This window comes from Ornithodoros turicata, chromosome 3 (genome assembly GCF_037126465.1).
Source record: "Ornithodoros turicata isolate Travis chromosome 3, ASM3712646v1, whole genome shotgun sequence".
Taxonomy (NCBI): Eukaryota; Metazoa; Arthropoda; class Arachnida; order Ixodida; family Argasidae; genus Ornithodoros; species Ornithodoros turicata.
Genome location: NC_088203.1, coordinates 103,085,032 through 103,105,191, shown reverse-complemented (window position 1 = coordinate 103,105,191; position 20,160 = coordinate 103,085,032). Strand labels below are relative to the sequence as shown.

The window sequence follows — 20,160 nt, the reverse complement described above, 5'->3', positions numbered from 1 at the left end:
CGCTTTATACCTGCCATTAACTTTGTTTCTTCCTCATGCGATGAATTATGCCCCAAATAAGACAGCAGTCAAACCGAAACAGGAACGTATAGAAGAGATCGCAGAAATTTTTCCCTCCCAAGACCACCGCGTTGACGTCGCCCTGCATGGAGCGGACAAGTAGTATACCACGCCGGTCGCAGCTGCTGTGTTACATTCCCGAAACAAAACAATTGGCGAAGATTTGGGATCAGAATACTCAGACACTGATGGAAAGAAACAGCAGTCAGCTGCTTCCCTGAGAGTCAGGAAACAGCGCAGGAAATGGGACGAATCCAAAATTTTTTGAATCCGAATCCAAATCCACGAATCATTCGCATCCTTTCTCTAAAAAGAGTTTAAAAAGCCAGGGAAAAAAACACGTCTAGTGAAGTGTTTTGAATACCCATATAGTCCTTCTTAAACGTAATTTATTTAACACGTCATTCGTCGACTACAAGAAATACATAAATTCTTGAGACTGAATTATTTCCATAAAACTAAGTAACAATCAAAAGTAAAACCAGGTTACTTTTAAAGTTATAATGTCACAGTTCCTGTCTGAACAATTCCAAAACAACAGTTCCAGAACAATATGAACAAACAAAAACGAGAAAACACCTGTCGGCCAATGAGGCTTTCGGCAGACTTCGGAGGCGCCATTTTGAAAAAGAAACAAACAAACGTGGTTGATGGATTCGAAAGATTTGATTCGCCGTTTTGTGCACTGGGTTTCGGATTCGGATTCGGATTCATGCATCCCTGCCTAGGATTCGTGGATTCTGTCGGCACATCCCTAGCAGGAATGGTATGACTACTGCACGGTGAAGCTGCTCGGTGGTCGAATTCAGACTTTTACAAATTTGAAAAGTCGTTTTTACGATTCCCCCCTTTGTTTTCAAGTGAGATATTTCACAACTGTGTTCTTTTCGTGTAAATGATTGTGGAAATACCACGAGCTTGAAATCTGTTTGGTTGCGAAGTCTCCCTCTAATGCTCGCATTCACAAAAGGAAAGGAGTACAGGATCGATAACCATTTGTTTATTTCAGCGTCTCACAGAAACCTTCAGCGATGAAATGCCCTGGCTCGCACTGTACTGCTAATACAAACATTTATTCTAATCATCTCTATGTACATACTCGGGGAGACAATTTTAACTTCCATTATCTAATTCCCATGTAATCCGTGGGGAACCAAACAGCGCAGAAAATATACTCGCAGACCATGTTACAAAATCGCGTGTCCGCACACCACCGATTGGTTGAAACTTGTTATAATGTGGCTTCCTCAACGTGTAGAAATGTTACAAAAATTGCAACACAAGGTACAGTTTGCTTCTCTTAGCTTTGTAGCAAAGCAAGCACATGCTAACAACATCGTATAAAAATGTGTTACCGGTACTACCCTCAATTTGGCATGAATCAACAGCTTCCTGTGTGACCTTCACAATTGCTAACAGACTCACAAGACTGCTAGCACCAGACTAGACTGCAACCTGCGGTTTTGCGCTCCTTCGGATTTTAAATTACTTTGCGTCTACGCAGCAAGTAGATTGCACAATGTTGCTAGCACATCAAGAAAACTTGCCAGTTCGCTCCCACATGACATTACTCAACTCTCCATTTCTCATTACCGGAGATTCATTAAGCGTTTCACGGACATGTGTGTTAGTGAAAAAGGCAATATCTACGGAGGGCTCTCATGAATTACAATCTTCTTTTGTACCTGTGTATCTCGAAACCAAATATTTTGCGAGTTGTAGACGATTGATTCAAGTAGCGAACCCTCACTGGCTGTTACCTTACAAAGGACAAGTTACCTTATATATCAGTTGTACAGCACTATTTATAGTTTGACCAGTACTATAAACACTAAGTTTTTTTTCTTACTACCTTGTACAAAAAAACTTAGCAAAGAAATTAAGGTATAAGCATCACATAACTGGCCACATTTCTGTTCTGCACAACCTTCGGTAACGAGAAGCATTTCCTCCGAGGGCGATGAAAAAAAAAAAAAAAGCCGTTCCACTGAAAGAAGGTATTCCCTAATACCTTCTCGTTACAAATTTTGCGTGGCACGACTCTCAGTTTGTGACACGAGTTCGTCCAGGGCCGCGTGCAACGCGGACACCTTTTCGTGGTCGGGCCCCACTTTTCCCGCGAGATCGTCAATAGCTGCGTGGAGTGCCTGAAGTCTGACCCCGACTTCCTCCGGTCCGACGACGGCTGTCGGTGCCGGCAACGGCAGCAAAGTCTGGTCCGTGTAAAAACAATTGGGGGCAACGGGGGCACCAAACATGGGGTGGTGACCAGGCGTGGGCTGCAACGCGTGGAAGGGAAACGGCTTGTGATCCGTCGGAGCAGGATCCGTTATGGCGTGGAGGTGGTGATAGTACGAAGGGAATGGCTCTATGGGATGTTGCTGCTGCGGAGAATGTTGCTGCTGTTCTAAACTAACTTCGAGGCAGTTTCCGTCCGAGCTCTGCGGAACGCTGCTCGTGTGGTCGGAGTTTGGCGAACAGGAGTACGGAGGCTGATGCGGAGGAGAACGGTCGTGCGACGAATCGTCCGTTTGTTGAATGGAGTGAAGTTCCTCGTACTTTGGCCCCGCCGTCGAGAGGTCCTGGTATTTTTCGTCCTCGTACTTGTCGCTGAGGCTGTCGTCCGATCCGCCAAACTTTTTTAGCCTCTTCGGCGGGTTTTTCCTCCGCTTTGCGGCCGCCCTTTGCGACTCGTTGTCCGACACCGGATTCGCGGATGTGGAAGGAGGTTCCGTCGACTGAGGAAAGTCTTCTCCGCTTCGCGGAACGATGACGCCGTGCTTCTCTTTGAGGTGGCGCACAAGGTTGCCGCGGAGCGTGAACGTGCTGGTACAGTCCGGACAGCGGTGCGGCTTACTGTGCTGATGAATCGCCATGTGCGCACGCAGGTTATGTGCACGTGCCAGACCCTTCCCGCAGACGGAGCACGTGTACGGCTTGATATCCGCGTGCGAAACCAGGTGCATCTTGAGCGTCTGTGGCTGCGAAAAACGTTTTCCGCAACGCTCGCAGGCGAACCTCCTCTCCGTTTCGTGGATCAACAGGTGCCTCTCCATGTTGGCCTTCAACGAAAACGCCCTTCCGCACACGGGGCAGGAGAAGGGCTTGACGGCACTGTGGGTTGCCTGGTGGTTCCTGAGGTGGTGTTCCTTCATGAACCTCATTCCGCAGGACTGGCAGGCGAAGCGTCGGACCTGGGTGTGCACGAGCATGTGGTCGCGGAGTTGGCTCGGGTACTGAAACAGCCTCTCGCACACCTCGCACTGGAGGTGGTGTCCGCTGGTCGGGCCGGGGGTGCTGCCGTTGCTGCCCTGACCGTGGTGATGCTTCGTTACGTGGGCCGCGAGGTCGCTGGGAAAGGCAAAGCGTCGCCCGCAGAGGGAACAGGGAAGGCAGCCGCTGCCCCCGTGTGTCACCATGTGGCGCTTGAGGTGAGTCACCTGCAGGAATGAATAAGAATATAACATACTGCTGTTTCATAACTAGAGCCTGAAGTTTTCGGGAAATATTTTTTCCTACATTCGGGGGGTAAAAACCGGGTAAACAAACGTGTGGACTAAATTCGTGCAAATTCAAGTGAAAAAAACTTCCAGTACGCTAAATTCGGGAAGAAATCGGGCTCAGTTATTCAAACTAACTGCATTTTTCTGCCAAACAAGTAAGTTAGTGCATTCCTACAGACATCCCAGTGCCGGGTGAAAATCAGGTTTCACCCTAAAGAGGCAACCTTCAATTCGGGGTGCAAATTCGAGGAAGAATCGGGCAAAACCCTAAAACTTCAGGCTCTATTCATAACCTGCAAGGTGTGTGAAACAACAAACAAGTCAGCAGCACAGTACTGAGAGTGTGTTTCATGTGCATCTCTGCAGTACCTTTCGGTACACTGTGCTGCTCGGGTTTCCACACTGAAGTCTTCGTTTTTGCTACCCATTTGGCTATCATGTCCACACTATTGCCTATTCTTCGTTTCTAACGAGTGAATTTAGGCCACAATTTATAAGCAATGCACTATTGGTGGGAGTGGAGCTTTGTGCCACCATTTTCCTCCGCTACAAGTAAGCTTGTGCAACAAAAATGCCGCACTAAAAAAAAAAAACTGTATTTTGATGGTTATTAAAACTTAGGAATGAGGAACGATTTACCTGACAATTACTACCAAACACTTAGTTTTCACTGTAGTGTAGTACTTTCATTTACGGTCCAAAATGGAACTTCCTCGAGAAATGCCGGATAGCTTTTGCAAAAAGGTCGCTGTGAAAACGTAGTTTACGTAGCTCTACCCAAGTGTAAGTTATAATGCAGATAAAGTAGACCATCTCGCATTCTTGATTATAATGAGGCGAAAAGAAATTGGCATTAAAGCAGCAGAAACTGAAGTACTTGGTTTCAACTAAATGCGATAAGACAAATTTATAAAAGTATAAGCCAGTGGTGGCGTGTTTATTTTTATCTTTGTTCTTGTCAAAAAAAAAAGCGCAAGCTCAGGGGGCCCCCTGCCCACACCTTCCAACACCCCTGATGGTAGGGGGTAAACACTTTCGATAAGAATGTTACTGTTGGTCCTGTCACCTGCAAAAAGGAATGATCACAGTGTGGACATCGATGTGGTCTTCTTCCTTCGTGAATCAGAAGATGAGTATTGAGATGCGCCTGCTGCTTGAACGATTTGTGACAGACGTGACACTCGTAGCGTTTCAAACCAGAGTGGCACAACAGATGCGTCTGCAAGTGGTGTTTCTGCGAAAATTGTTTGCAGCAAACGTCACATTTCCAAGCTCTGATGTCGCAAGCTGCGTCGCTCTCGGACGACGCCGGAGGGTTGGACACGTCCTGTGCGGTCTGTACTCTACCAGCGGGGTCTTTTAAGTGACAGTAAGGGTCGTCGCAGTAGGTCGTGGAAGGCTGGTAGACGGCACTATCCGACGTCTGCTGAAGGGGTTCCGCTGGCCGTGGGACGGGTGAGAAGATTTTGATTTTGCGCTCCAAGTCACCCTCGCGCTTGACGCCGCTGTAGTCTTGGACTACGTTTGCGAGCTCAGTTTGTGGTTCTGCTGCGCACAGCATGGCCCACGCAGGTCAAGGTAGCTTCGCAATAACGTCTCTAGGAGTGGAAGAAAAATGTGGGTCTACGACATGACACTGCGTTTGAAGCCGCATCAGGCAGGGTACGTGATGCGCGAGTGCACTTCACAGGCGCTTGCACTAAATAACGGTGGAAAATGTTGCTTCTTCGAGGGTGACGCAGTCAGCATAAGATTTAGCAGTGCACTTGTGATCCTTCATCATAGCTGCACGGTTCTTATTCATTCTTATTCGGACAGAAAAGAAGACACCTCGCAGTTAGCAACAAAACTGAACGGCCGCCATTGTGGATGCTTGTCTGTGGTGGCCCTCTAGCGGCCGCGTTCGTGACTTCATTCTGAATCTGAAGTCTGCCCTGTATCTAGCATTCTACTCTACTCTGTGCTCTACTTTGCGATGCATGGACGGATCCATAGAAGCGACTATAATCAGCGCACTTGCTTTCGCCGACGATATCACACTAATCACCGATGACCCAAACCACTCCAAGACCTCCTTGATATCTGCACCCGCAAAGCTCAGCCGGAAGGCATGAAATTCAGCCGCGAAAAGATAGACATAATGAGGATCGGAGATTGCACAGATCTCCCTGTTTTTGTGCTGGAAAATCTTGGAATTCAAATCGAAAAGAAGAATTATTACCTAGAGATGCGTGAGGAAACTCCTCATCCGAAAGCTCAACAAGAAAAGGGGGTACATGGCATTTATAGCTGGACATATCAGGCTGGCCGGCTTCACTGGAACCCACGGCGGTGCACAGGGCCGTAGCGAGGCAAGTTTGCGCCCAGTGCAGAGTAAATCTGAAGTGCCCCCTCACCCACTGTCGTCAGAAGCCGCTGTAAACGAAGATGAGAAAAACGCTTATTTGCACTGCCGAGATTGTAAGTTCAAATTTTCTTAATTTCCGCTTTATCCTGTCCAACCAACCTGCCAGGGCCTGCGATTCGGCGCCCTCTCTCGCGAGGGCTCCCGGGGCGGCTGCCCCTCTAGCATCCCTGTCGCTAAGGCTCTGGCGGTGCAAGTGGCAACCAATATGCCAACGAAGTACTCGTTTTCAGCGAACCTAGATGGAGCAAAAGCGCCAGCAGCGAGAAATTTTGGAATGTGATCGTCACCCCAAATATTGTTATCGGATTTGGATAGTTCACTTATTTCTCATTCCGGGGAAGCCAGATCAAAGATATGCGATATGCTTGGGCAGACTTATCCATGGGTCAGAAGAATCATATAGGACACGCATATTCCGAAAAGGTATACGAACAAATTGGATTAAAAAAAACACACAAATCAACCAAATCTACAGCCTTTGCGAAGCACTGCAGGTTAACAAAATCTCCACGAATGAAATGAGTGTAACGGAGGGGGAGAGATGATTTTCAGTCGTAGCCAAAAAAGAAATGCCTGATACTCTACGGACAAAACAAGACGACCCAGCGCCAGAAAATTTTTATAGGGCGTCAAAGCTAGTGGTCTCTTGCTTCAGGCGCCAACAGGACCTCTCATCAAGAAGAGCTAGCTAGGCTAAACGAGCTTCGACACAAAAAACACAACCTGCGAGCTGTATGTGCAGGATCGATGAAGAATACTTCAATCATGTTTTATCATGTCTGCCCTGCCCTCTCAGCAGCACGAGAAGCCAAACCGAAACCCATTGAAATCCTCCTACGCTTCGGCCCGGAGAGCGACGAATACATGGCTCGCACGGGAGGCGGCCAAAAGAAAAGAAAAGCACTCCGAGCCAACCCCAGGATATTCAAGGTAACCCCTGCTACCTGGACACCCCGAGCAGGGCCGGCGAGAGAAATTTACGGGGCTACAGTCGGGCCTTTGGTCGTGCGGGCGCCTGAAGAGGACGGGGACCCGGGGCTTCATCTCCGGCCGCCCCTCCTCTTGCCGACCTCATGACTCCGAGCCCTCAACAGCCAGTCACACAAACAAACAATCAGATAATGAAGACACCAAGACGGCAAGGACAGCTCCAGAAGAGGGCGGCAAACTAGAGCGCAAACACGAGCACACAGGGGCCGACCAGCCCAATCCGATGCCAGCCAAGCGAACCCAGTACGCCGAGGAACCCCACGAATGCTGAACGACTGTTTACGGGTGTCTAGCTTTTGTCCTGTGGTCCCCCAAGACACAAAGAATGTACACCAACACAGTATGCAAACCTGTCAGACAATGACGTGTCGATGAATTCCTCTCAGACACTGACTGCCACATGTTTAGGGGGCAGTGAAGAAGGAGGCTCCATCATGATTGTGCACTTTCATCGTCCTCTTCCTAAGCAAAAACAACCTTTATGACAGCTGTCTGTATAGTCTTAACAATGTCAGTAATCACAAAAAGTCTGAGCATATGGTAATAAAATACGTCGAAGTGGAAAGGCATTGCAGCACCATACCGGTGCCGGCTAAAAGCGAAGCACGCGCGTACAGCATTCGAATATATACCGGTATATATATAGCATACAAAAAAGAAAAGAAATAAAGAATAAAGGAGAAATAAAACAGAAGGAGAGGGGACTATCTGCATGCATGAGTAAAAAACCATATGCTGTTTACACTAGCGATACGGACGTCCCAGGCCGCAGGCATGTGAAGCAATGCATGTGTTTGTTCTCCTAAGGTCGACAGTCCTAGTTTCCTTTTTCATAGCACGTTATGTAAATTACGCGCGCGCGCGACAGAACAGTGGATAATACTAACAATAATAAACGTGACGGTGCAGTCGTCAGACACCATTCATTGCGTCTAAATACAGACGTGAACCATAACAGCATGAGCTCTAAAGGGACGGGTAAAGTACAAGTTCCCCGCGGTCTCCAGTTTTGGTTTCTGCCGGTTTCTGCTTTCCCTTTACTCCGTCTGCGTCTGAGAGTACGCGGCGTTTCACGCGGAGCAGTCAACGCGGTATGGTAGCGAGGATACTGATGGCGTCTTCGTTTTTTGGGTGCAGTGTTTGTTTTCAGTGGAAATTAACACAGCTAAAGAATATGCCTGTGTTTATGTGAACACGACAAGGACTTTACTCTGAAATTTTGCCACTGCATCTCCTTTAAAATCATTGTTGTGTCGTCTTGGAAACTGTCCGCGTGTGTGCTTCGCTTTGAATGCTGTCGTCTGCGAGACAATTTCGATTCGTGAGCGGCTTTATGGCCGCTGTCTTAGCCTTTTGACAAGTTGGTGAACCTTTGGTCACACACGTTTTATCTCTGTGTTACGAGCTTGTGATCTGGTTGTGAGGCAGTTGGAGCACCTGCAAACTGAAAAGCGTCCACGGTGCTAAGAGCAAGATAAATGTAAGTTCTCTCTTTGTGATGTTTCTTTGCGTTCTGTCGTAGAGTTGGAGACGCGAAGTTTGCTCTGTCTCATTGACCCGATTTGAAGAGTGACGGTTTAGAGGTCGATTCCGTGTTTCATTTCTTGTGTAATAGGAAGTTCGGTGCTATTGTTGTAACATTCTGTGCAAAAATACTTGTTCGAACTGCACACAATACGTCAAGAAGGTTGTTCGACGTGGTATAACAGGGGAACGCTTTGGTGGCAACTTCTCGCGCTTAGTTACTTTGTCGAATTAGAATGCGATGAGGATGACATGAGCGTCATTTAAAGGTATTAAAATGCTCGCAACTGAAATTTGTCTACCCAAAATGAATAATATATATATGTGATGCGTCAACAAATTGACATATACACCGCCTGGTGGTATTATGGAAGACTTCTGCACTCACTTAGTACCGAAGAAAGTGAAAGTTAAGTCTACTTTAGCACGCTCTCTCTTTCACAAGCCTGTTGTGACGAGGCGGTCTTGCAGTACGAGGAATGTATGCTGTGCCGATTGCAGCCGGATCCAATGGCCATTTGTCCTGTCTCCGTGGTTATTGCATCGTGACACCATCGTTCATCCCAGTTACCTTATCAGAGATAATAACGAAGCTGTGAATCGAGCGTCCAACCCCCTTTATCGCTTGTGAACACAGACTCTTCCTATGTCAGCACAAGAATGGATAAGAGAAACGGAGCATCTCACAGTGCATCCAATTGGGTCACACCTTGCATGGTTGGCTGGACGGTGTCATACCTTATTTTTATTATTTTTAAGGAGTTGCTCGGACTCGGGGTGTTGGTAGCTGCATACCTAATGCAGCTACCGACACCCCGATACGATGTGTAAAAGGGGTCTCGCAAAAAATGACCTTCCTGTTGACTGGCTGACTACTATGTGGATCCCAAACACGAGCACATGCTACGTCTCGCATTTAGCGAGATAAAAACCCATGAATTAACACACGTCCGCGTTGAGCTCTGGTCAGAGAAGCGAGAGCTACGGCCATTCCAATTGGTACTTGTGAGCACGTGACCTCTCCCGTGCTGCCTCACTGGCGGACACGTCTGTAGTGATGTCATGTCAGAGCTACATGAGTTTCGATATTTGCGATTTTATTCGCGGCTATTACCGGCTCTGCTGTAAAAATCGAAGAAGAGTCAAAGGGAAGCAAACAAACCACCGCTTTCTACCTTAACTGTACCCACTGATTGTTGTTGTACCTACTAATGAGCTAAAGTGACCATATAGGGAAAGGTACAGTCGAGCACTGCTGGTCCACGCGTGCGTTTCTGTTAAGTAAAAATAATTCAACAAGAAAAAGGTACAGACCGCGCCTAAAACGTCTACGAATTGTCGCAAAGATGCGTTCGAAGACACGCACGGAGAAGCGTGAGCTTGTGCTGCTTCACCTCTGGAACCTCTAGTGTTGCATAAGCGAACTTGTTGCGGACCTCAGAGGTGGACGCACCTTGCACAGTGCCCTACAGTGTTTCCGTGCTTTTTTGGTGCGGTACAATTCAAGACGCGTAATTCAAAATGTAATTCGGGGTCACCTCTAACCTTCCATTCTAAAAGAAACCCCGGAAGGCCCTGTGCCGTTGCGGCTCATTTTAGTGCTCTAATGTATCCTCGATTCCCTATTATTCCGAAGCGTTACTAAAACCGTGTATTCACACGAGCGACATTCGCCGCAAGAGCGGAAGACGCGAAAAACGTCATAGCTTTCTGAGCGCGAGCGCTCAACGTCCGGTGTTCGCGTACACTGCTAACCGTGGGGAATATAAGCCCCAAGATATTCCGTAGCAGACGACAGGAAAGACGCTGACGGTGTCGTCTGCTAACTGTGTAGTATTCACACGAGCGACATCCTCACGGAAAATTCTAGTGGAAGAAAAAGCAAAACCACTGCTAACAGAGGCGTAGTTCCGTCCCGTGTTATGTGAGCATTCACACGGTGCGGAATATCGTCAGTGACATGCTGCGCACTTAGCAGATGACACTTGGCAGACGACACCGTCAGCCTCTTTCCTGTCGTCTGCTACAGAATATCTTGTGACTGTGTTGAAGGATATTGCGCACGGTTAGCAGTGTACGTGAACACTGGACGTTGAGCTCTCGCGCTCAGAAAGCTATGACGTATTTCGCGTCTTCCGCTTCTGCGGGGAATGCGCTCGTGTGAAGTGTCGCACGGTAAGTGTCGTCTGCTAAGTGCGCAGTACGCCACTCCCGATATTCGACACCGTGTGAATGCTCAACATAACACGGGACGGAACTTCGACTCTGTGCGCAGTGTTTTCGCTTTTTCTTCCGCGGGAATATTCCTCGAGCATGTCGCTCGTGTGAATATACTGAGAGGCGCGCAAAATGCCAAGTGCTGCGGATGATGAATAGCTGCCCGTTATCGGTTACTCTGCATGCCCGTGGAAAGGCCATCGAAGCAGGACGGCCTATTACACACCTTTGCCGGTTATACGGTATTTCGTGAGATTGCCTCGGCTGTTGGGAACGAAACCGGCCTCGTCCTGAGAAACGTTTTGCGGAGTGGGTGGAGGAGAGCGGAACTCTCTCTAGGCTTTCATTTACCAGGTCCGTCGCATAAACGTGGAATGCGCTTTGAGTTCCTTTTTCGAGATTACCTACGTTGGCCCGGAGCAATGGTGGCTGTGGCGAGAGCTGTTGACGACAAACGATGCTTTGCGGCAATAAGCGTTCAGCGCCCTGCTGCAGTGCATCATTTTTTTTCGCGTTCAGTGAGCAATAATACACCACACGCGCCCTTGAGCCGTACCCCCCCCCCCCCAAAAAAAAAAAACAACAACAACAAGAAACAACTAAGTAAATAAGGATGTACATCGAATAGCATTTGAAAGAGAACGAGAAACGTATATCAACTGGTCGGTGGCGACACCAAGGTCATGCTGAAGATGCCTGTGCTGTCTCAGGTTTTCCTTGTGCCTTTCGTCAGTCTTTCCAGTTTTCCAGAGGTATGTCAACACCAAAAGTAGGCCCACTCTCTCCCGTTCCTGTCTTTCTGTCCATCTGATCACGTCCGTACAACACTCGTAGACGTAGTAGTTGCTTCGTGGTACTTATATGGATTAAAAAAGTTTTCTTTCGAAACCGTAAACATGCAAAAACGAAAAGCGAAATGCAGTACTCAGCATGAGCCTGAAAGGCGCACTGGCGCATATAAAAAAATGCTGTTATGGCATCTAGGAATGTTAAAGAAGGCCACATCTCAGCACAGTCGATAAAGGGCAACCCCGAAAATGTCGCATTTAGGCGTTTATAGACATTTTAGGCAAATGTGCTGTTATGGCAAAATGTCGCATTTGGCGTTTATAGGCATTTTTAGGCAAATGTGCTGTTATTGCGAAATGTCGCATTTAGGCGTTTATAGGCATTTTTAGGCAAATGTGCTGTTATGGCGAAATGTCGCATTTAGGCGTTTATAGGCATTTTAGGCAAAAATGCTCTTACGGCAAAATGTCGCATTTAGGCGTTTATAGGCAAATGTGCTGTTACGGCAAAATGTCGCGTTTAGGCGTTTATAGGCATTTTTAGGAACATGTGCTGTTATGGCGAAATGTCGCATTTAGGCGTTTATAGACGTTTTTAGGCAAAAATGCTGTTATGGCATCTAGAAATGTTAAAGAAGGCCACAACTCAACAGAGTCGATAAAAGGCAACTCCAAAAATGTCGCATTTAGGCGTTTATAGGCATTTTATGCAAATGTTCTGTTACGGCAAAATGTCGCATTTAGGCGTTTATAGGCATTTTTATGCAAATGTGCTGTTATGGCGAAATGTCGGATTTAGGCGTTTATAGGCATTTTTATGCAAAAATGCTGTTATGGCATCTAGTAATGTTAAAGAAGGCCACAACTCAACAGAGTTGATAAAAGGCAACTCCGAAAATGTCGCATTTAGACGTTTATAGGCATTTTTAGGCAAATGCCTTAAATTCCGGGCCCTACTCATAAGCCATCACACCACTCATTTGATTATATAACCCATCAACGTCCGATATTCGACATCACCACTACAACCCTTCAGCTTCAAAGCCCGTCATTGGAATTCATCTTCGAAGCCCATTATTCGACTTGAACATCACATCACATCATACGCCATCATTGATCATCACATCCCTTCGTAATGGCCACAATGAGTGAATTTCTTCGCAGTCTTTACAGCTCCTCATGACTATAGGACTATAGTTCCTAACAAGTTAAAGGGCAAAACAAATGCAAAAACAAGTTCGCTTCAAATTACGTTACACGCTATGTTAATTTCATACTTGTTACCATAATTCAAAACTTCGATTCCGTTACGAAGCTAAATTCAGAATTATACCGGACCCTTTGTTGCTTTGGCGCTCATGCATCGGTGTATGTAGTTCAGGCTGCGCGTGCCACACCGTGGAGCAGTCCGGGTGGAAAACATAGCGCAGGCGTTGCGAAGCGGGCTGACGTCGATGTCCGAAAGACGTGAAAATAAATCTTGTCAGTGGAACATTCGCGAGAACTGTTATGGACTGCAATTCAGTGAATCGGTATTGAAAAATGCAGCAGTGCGCATCCTGCCGCGCATACGGAACACTAGGATGGGACCCGTCCCAAATCCACACGCCCAGGATAGGTATGTGCGCCATTCTCCTGCTGTCTCATTGGTTGCCGCAAATCTTTGCCTCCTTGGTATCCCATTCGTTGCCGCCACAGACGGCTCCGTTTTGATAGCGTTTTTCTTCTAACCGGTAGCGTTGTGTGAACTAATTTAGTTTGAATTGTGCTAATTCAAACACAGCCTTTCATTTGAGATCAGGTTGTTTCTGCATTTCAGTGCCCCTTTAAGTATGAGCCCGATCTCAAGTGGAAGTGTGTCACAGTCGGACTCTCTCCACCGCACGCGCCTCGCGTTAACTTGGGTCGTCTATACAAAAAAAGCGCTACGGTGCTGGAAGCGAATACAGCACGCCCGGATGTATTCCGGCTCAGCGGAAGACTATTCCGCGCTCTACTTTTTGCATAAGTAAAATCTGAAACCGGGTCGCACAGAGATTGCATTTTCAACGATGCTGTTTGTTTACTCCGACGCAAGGTTGCCAGCACAAAGGTCCCCAAGGATACCCGCCGGGTTTTCATATATATAGGATATGAAAGATTCATTCCTCTCTCTCTGGTCGACTTGACTGCAATGTTGTTTGTCCCCCTTTTTTCTTATTACGATCTTCATTCTCCTTTGTGTCCGTGATGAAGCGAGGAGTTTGTTTGTCTCCTAACGGTATAAGGTTGCTTTTTCTGGGTGTTGGGTTTTGATTACGTGTCTTCATTTATTCACGGCGGATGAGGCTTTGAGTCAAATAAGAGAGGGTTTTGTGCGCGACTCCGGGTTTTCGTTGCGTGGGACCGCGGAACCGTTGTACGGTACCTGTCGTCCCTGGACGGTACAAGTATTCACCGTTAGAGGGTGTGGTCCCGTTCTTTAGGAAAATCAATGTTTCGATAACTGCTGCAGTGCCAGCTTACATCATTTCTACATCTTCTCCAGGAGTCTCTCCGCCTTGGCAGATTAATAAAGTGGCACTACCTTTTCACGCAGTGCGGATACTGTAATCGTGAAGTTTGCAGCAAATTTCACGCAGTGGTCAGAAGGAGTTAAAAGTGCCACCGTGGACTCCAGCTTTGTTTCGTATTATAAACCGACGCCACTCGATGATTCAGTACGGCAAAGACTCCTGGTGATCGTTGCGTATTTTAGTTTTTGAAGAAATTGGAAAGTCTTCACACGTTTCTGTTTCGCGAAGAGGTAGGTGACGTCATCAAGCGCGCAGAGCGTCTCCTATAGCAACGGCGCTTCCCGGTTATTGTACTCTACCCCGGCTGCAGAATGGATGTAGTGGAGCAGCAATGTTGCAATGTGGGTACCAGATCGCGCGCATCTTTGCGTCGTATTTATTTATTTTTTTAAATATTATTCTAATATTATATATATTATTATTTAATATTATTTTAATATAGTATTCGAAATTGGTCGTATGTAGATACTGCGTCGCGTAGAGGAACACTATCTTGTGAAATACAATTTAACGCTTGGATTTTAAACGCGTACGATCAATTATTGAGTATGATCCTCGAGATACAAGATTTAGTCCGGGGGAATATGAAGTACGGGGAACGTGTTTTGACACAGTGAGACAGGTTTGTGGGACAAACATTTCCTTTTCTAATGGCACGTCACGAACCTTGCCCTCTACACGTACATGTTTCCGTGTAGGAAATCCAAATATAATTTTTTTCCCCTACGCCGAGATGTTTAACCAACACGGATATTTGCAGTATTCATAGCGCACACGACACACCCTCATTTCGGCGTACGACTCAAAGCTTTATCTGTGTCCCGCTGCTGCGCAATTAATAGTGTAACCTGGCGCTGCCGTTGAGCGTCCGCTATAAATCTTTATTAATTACGGCGACGTGACACGCAGGCCTCTCTCAGGTGACGACGCGACTCCACCTGGGGGCGAAATTTTAATTGCGCGCTTGTTAATTAAGGTCTCGTTGGCGGAAGGGAATGACAGGGGGGGTTCGCTCGAAACCTTTGTTTTCGCCGTGTCATTCATTACCGGTGAAGGGACCCTTTGTAAATGTTTCGCGAGTTCAAACTAAATACCATGTCTCGCTGCCTGCATGATGCGCTTCCATAGCGTTTAATAATAGCGTATAATATGGTGTTTATTTCGACCGACGGTCAAGGCTTGAGTTTGTGTGAAACACTGAATGTTAGTTATTCAACAATGGTAGATATCAATTACACCTAAACGATGTAATTGACTATACTGTCTTGAGCTACTTCCAGAAGGAAGAAGAAAAAAAATTACAGGGCGGTTACGACTCGTATAACGCGGAATTCAGCGTCACACTCTAAGAAAACAAGGAGTAAAACGGGGAGTAATTGCAGCTTCCACTCCCCTAGTTTGCCAATTACTCCCCATTTTAGTCCCCTAACCCAACATTTAGTCCCGACATTTACTCCCCAGGACTGCAAATTGTCACTAAACTTCGCGAATGGTCTCCTGAATGCAACAGTCTACGTAAATATGTGCCCTTTGTCAATTTGAACGAGATAAGGCTGTATAACTCAGACAACGTAGCAATTTTCCAGCCATACAAAGTAAGAAACAGTTAGCGCATCTTTCTTCGCAAATTGCGCCCTAGTATGGCGCAATATTTTATATCACTCGATACATCACCGTTGACGGTTTACTTCAAAGTATTTTCATGCATGCGCACCAATTATGTGCCTGGGACTCTTACAACAGCGCGTGAAGTGCAGTCTCCACTCTGTGACATTCATTTACTCCCGTGCATTTACTCCCGAAAGGGACTATTTTTTGTGGCAATGCAATTACTCCCCAAAAGGAGTAAAAGTACTCCTTTTTTTCTTAGAGTGCAGCTGTGCGTGTGGTGAAATGAGGCCGGATGAAAGTGTGTAGACAAATTTATTTAAGCGTCATGAGTATTGATTTGTGAACGCTGAAATGGTTGGCGAGGTGAGTGGTGTCCCGAACAAGGGGGCTATTCTGGAACACCAAGTCTATGCATGAGCCATGTCTATAGTTGTGGGTTGGCTGATGTCGGTGCACAGCGTACGCGCGCACACACACACACACGCACGCACGCACACTATTTCATTTTCACTCTCGTTATTTTTATTTTTGCGCACGACACCGCCAAGTGGGGCATTTCTGTCGTCTGCTTCGAAAACTTTTGAGAGGAGGCTGTCCCACTCGCTGGAGTTCGACGAAGCATGGCAGGGCGACGTCGTATTGCACACGCAGAGAGATGTAGCTAAGAAAGCAGACCCCCAGACGAAATCGCAGCATATGAAAGCAGACGACACGACTTTCACTCGAAAAATGAGCAACGCCGTCCAAACAAAGCGAGGCTTGACGGCTACTCGAACGCGACGTAATCGTTAGTAGACGGTCCAGTCATAACCGGACTTTCATCGGCTGTATAGCCACGACGAAAATAAGACGCCTTCAGCCTCATGGGCAGCCAGTCGCGGGCTTCCTCTGTTTCTGATGATGATTGGGAGTTTAGTGGCGCAATGACAACAAAGATCATAATGCGCCAAAACTCTGATGTGTAAAATAAATTTAATTTAAAAATATACTGATTGTTTTAAAAGGATAAAAAACATTCACGTATTCAAAAGGTGTGTAAATCTGTGCATAAAAGGGTAACTGTGACACTAGAACTCATTAATGATTCCTACATCTCTAAAAATCTTAAAAACATTTTCAAAAGGAACGAGGGCCTCATCACCCAGCAGCAATGCTGGATGTAGAGGTACACAGTGTTCATAGAGCCTCTGTTTCTGCAAAGCGTAGTGGGGTTGGCAACTGCCCTCAGATGGTGTCTAGTCGTGACTGTTCCTCAGACATTCTTTCGAGACACGTCCCGATGGCCAACCAAGCCAGAGCACTGCTGTATCGCGTTATACACGTTTCCATTCACCGTCTTCTATATTTTAAAATTGACGGGGTTGCACAGTAGCGAAGAGGTGAACCTCAAGCGCGGTGAACCTCAACATGAGGCGCGCATCAGCAGCAGCAGCACCGGGTTCGAATCGCGCCGCTGGCGTACTTTTCCGCATGTCTCGAACTCCACCCGTGAGGTCGTCTGCAGCGATATAGAAGTGACCTTAATGAGTTCGTCCGTCTCGTTTAATAATGATGTCAGCCAATTGCCGTTGAGCAAAGTCTGCAGAAGCACTTGTATGATGGTCCGGGAATAGCGCACGTGCCTTTCGGTACTTTCTGATTGTGTTTGCCGCAATTGTTATTGATTTGGAATACGCTGATGGGCTGGACAAATGAGATGAGAGTGGAACGCTGGTACGAGGCTATAGGAACGTCAAACGCTCACGTCTAGAGAGCTTTCACAGTAGGTGCTGGGAACGAGGATATATAGGCATCCGGTATGATTCCCACGGCATCTGTGGGACAAAGTTGCGAGTGACGCAGTGTGTTCATTATAACTTGTAAGTGACAGGCTGTCATGAGCCGTAATGGTTCTCTGCTCGTGATTTTTCTTTAGTTATTTTAGCATTAGTAAATAACGAGTGTACGTTTTCGTAACAGGGTATTGTCATAGTACGTGTCATTATTGGCACGTAAATGTAATAAATGAAATAGTAATGCAAAGCTCGGAATATGTTCGCCATGCTCTACACTCTTCTTTTTTACTGTAGGTTCTTTTCTTGTCTTTTTCTTTTGTACTGCATTTTTGACTATGTATGTCTTAGTCATGTGAATTGTCTGTAAGCAGTGATTTATACCTTTGACAAAGGGGTTGGGGGGGGTTGCTATTTCAGCTTTAAACACATGTCGATAGTGGTAAGTTAAGCTATTACGACGAAACTGTGATAATGATCCCACCCCACCCCTACCTCCCCCTTGGGATTCTGGATAAACCACTGTCTGTAAGCCAGTCCACCAGGAGCATAGGTCAACCCGAAGGTAAACAACTAAGAAAAGCGCCACTTGAGATCAGACTAAGTTAGGAATTAAATTGAGATGGTAGTCATGAGCACGTCAGAGACTACCTTCTACAGTATTCATAACATGGGGACAAAAGAAAAACATGAACAGAAAGTTGAGACCTCGAAAAAAACTTGGACAAACCCAGAATAGAGAATAAATGGGGAGACCATGGCGTAAAAAAGAAAAAAAAAAGAAAAAAAAGGGGATAAACAGAAAAAATGAACTAGGAGTGATCTGATGAGGTGATGTAAAGAGGCGAGGGAAGAAGATTCGTATCTCGCACAACAATATAAAATAATGTTCGAGCGATAGATTGTATCTGCTAATTGTTCGTATCGTAGTTAATCAGGGAAACGAAGCGGTTGCGAGACAAACTTTTCCTTGTCTGTACTCACAGCAGATGGTATGTGTGACGTCAGTTTCAGGAGGCTTGTGCAGTGACATCACGTTTGGTCACGTGACATGGGAAAACGTATGTGTGCCATTATACGAGAGGAAATCGTAAAAACACACGCTACTGCCTCATTCGGCCCGCAGGATGACGCCTGTGACGCATCCCCATGCTTTCCCACGTCACGTGACTCCGGTGACGTCATGTGCACAAGCCTCATTAGGACAGATACAACCCGTGTCCTCAGAATGCTGTCGAATTTACATCAACGCTATCTCGCATTGTATTCATCCAAAATATTGTTCCCTTATGTGGCGTATCATAAAATTAATTTGTACTTTTGAAAACTATGACGTCACAAGGTGCCTATTCTGCCAGTCGTCTGGCACCATTGCACCTCCTAGGTTGATTTCCCTCTCCTCACCACTGCTGCCTGCAGTCTTCCTTCCAACATGGGTAGGGCGGACACCAGAGACATGCTGCTCTCGGAGAATCCGAAACTATGAGGTTTTGCGGCTTCTTTCGGATGCTCGCAGAAGCGCGTATTGTTTGTACGCGGCATTTTTTTAATATAAATTTTACGTCCCGAGTCTTTGAGTGAGGTTTATTTATATTGCGAAATAAAATAAATGTTAGAAATGTTATTTGTTTTATTTTGTACTAAAGGCCCGTGCGCAAAATCCAAGTGTCGCCCTTTGATAATACGTGTCAGTGGCGTGTATTAAAGGGTAGTCTGGCCATTAATGGGACCTGCATATACCTGATGCTCCACCCACTTTTTGAGGTGTCTAGCCAATCACAGATCGAAATACAGTTTCCTGTTATTACAGGCCATCCGGTAGTTATACCTCACCCTTATTTACTGCGTGCCGCCATGTTTGGGGAACTGGATTGGTTTGGATTGAAACCGGTATATCCCTGGTGAGAATGACTGAAAAGCAAGCGAGCTGGTGATTAGAACTCGTAATATTAAAACGCCCGAGACCAGGGAAGTGCCAAACGGACACGCACGGACAAAGTCTCTGTCCGTGCGTGTCTGTTTCGTCCTTCCCTATAGTCTCCGGTGTTTTAATATTATGAATCCTTCGTGACTTACCAAAAACGATGGATTTTGCGGCCACTTTTATCAACGCCATCTGCGTGGAGAGAGGCATGCCGGGAAGACATAGAACTGCAGAAACCTAGCCGAAATGGTTGCTGGCGGAACGGACCGCTTCTTCGTGGGCAGACGGCAGTCGGTGTGAGCTTTTAATCACGTTACGTAAGCACATGGAATCAAAAGTGGACAAAGATGTACGTATAAATAAAATTCAGTTATATAGTGCAAAAAATTGTACGCATCAGTGACGTCTTTCCTGCTATTCTCTTGGGACAGGGCACTACACTCTTAGAACTGAACTTCACCGCATGGTGCGCTCCTAGCCAACCACCATCAGAGCCGTATAAGGCTCTGACCACCATCTCGAATGATATCGTTATCTGCCCTGATTTGTTGAAAACGGGAGGCGTACGGTAGGCGTACCTTTTTTTGTGACACTTATGTCACAAAAAAAAAAAGAAAAAGGCGTACACTATTAAAACAGAACTTCACCACATAGCACGCTCCTAGCCAACCATCATTCCGAATGATATCATTCTGTGCATTGATTTGTTGAAAATGGAAGGAGGCGCCTATCTGGGACAGATTATCTTGTCCCAGATAGGCGCCTCCCCGCAGTTTTGAACAAATCAGGACAGAGAATGATATTATTCG

The 20,160-nt window shown here is 46.4% G+C and overlaps 2 protein-coding genes across 2 annotated transcripts in view; one reads left to right on the top strand and one right to left on the bottom strand.

Annotated features, from left to right (window-relative positions):
• Positions 1-1,038: 1,038 nt before the first annotated feature.
• LOC135389044 (zinc finger protein 436-like) lies at positions 1,039-5,460 on the bottom strand. The gene is made up of 2 exons (XM_064618989.1): positions 4,630-5,460; positions 1,039-3,500 (listed from the first exon to the last, which is right to left on the bottom strand). The coding sequence occupies exons 1-2, from the start codon at positions 5,122-5,124 to the stop codon at positions 2,079-2,081; spliced, it is 1,917 nt and encodes a 638-aa protein (XP_064475059.1). The 5' UTR covers positions 5,125-5,460; the 3' UTR covers positions 1,039-2,078.
• A 2,606-nt stretch (positions 5,461-8,066) lies between these two features.
• LOC135389043 (semaphorin-2A-like) overlaps positions 8,067-20,160 on the top strand; it is a 162,039-nt gene continuing 149,945 nt past the window's right edge. The window contains exon 1 of the mRNA XM_064618987.1: positions 8,067-8,440. The gene's annotated coding sequence lies outside the window, so the exon portion shown is untranslated. The remainder of the gene's footprint in view (positions 8,441-20,160) is intronic.

Excerpts from the sequence above, each read along its gene's own strand:
- LOC135389044 (XM_064618989.1), bottom strand. The coding sequence starts at position 5,124 with ATGCTGTGCGCAGCAGAACCACAAACTGAGCTCGCAAACGTAGTCCAA. Across the intron at positions 3,501-4,629 it reads GTGATCATTCCTTTTTGCAG|GTGACTCACCTCAAGCGCCA; the intron begins GTGACAGGACCA and ends TCATTCCTGCAG.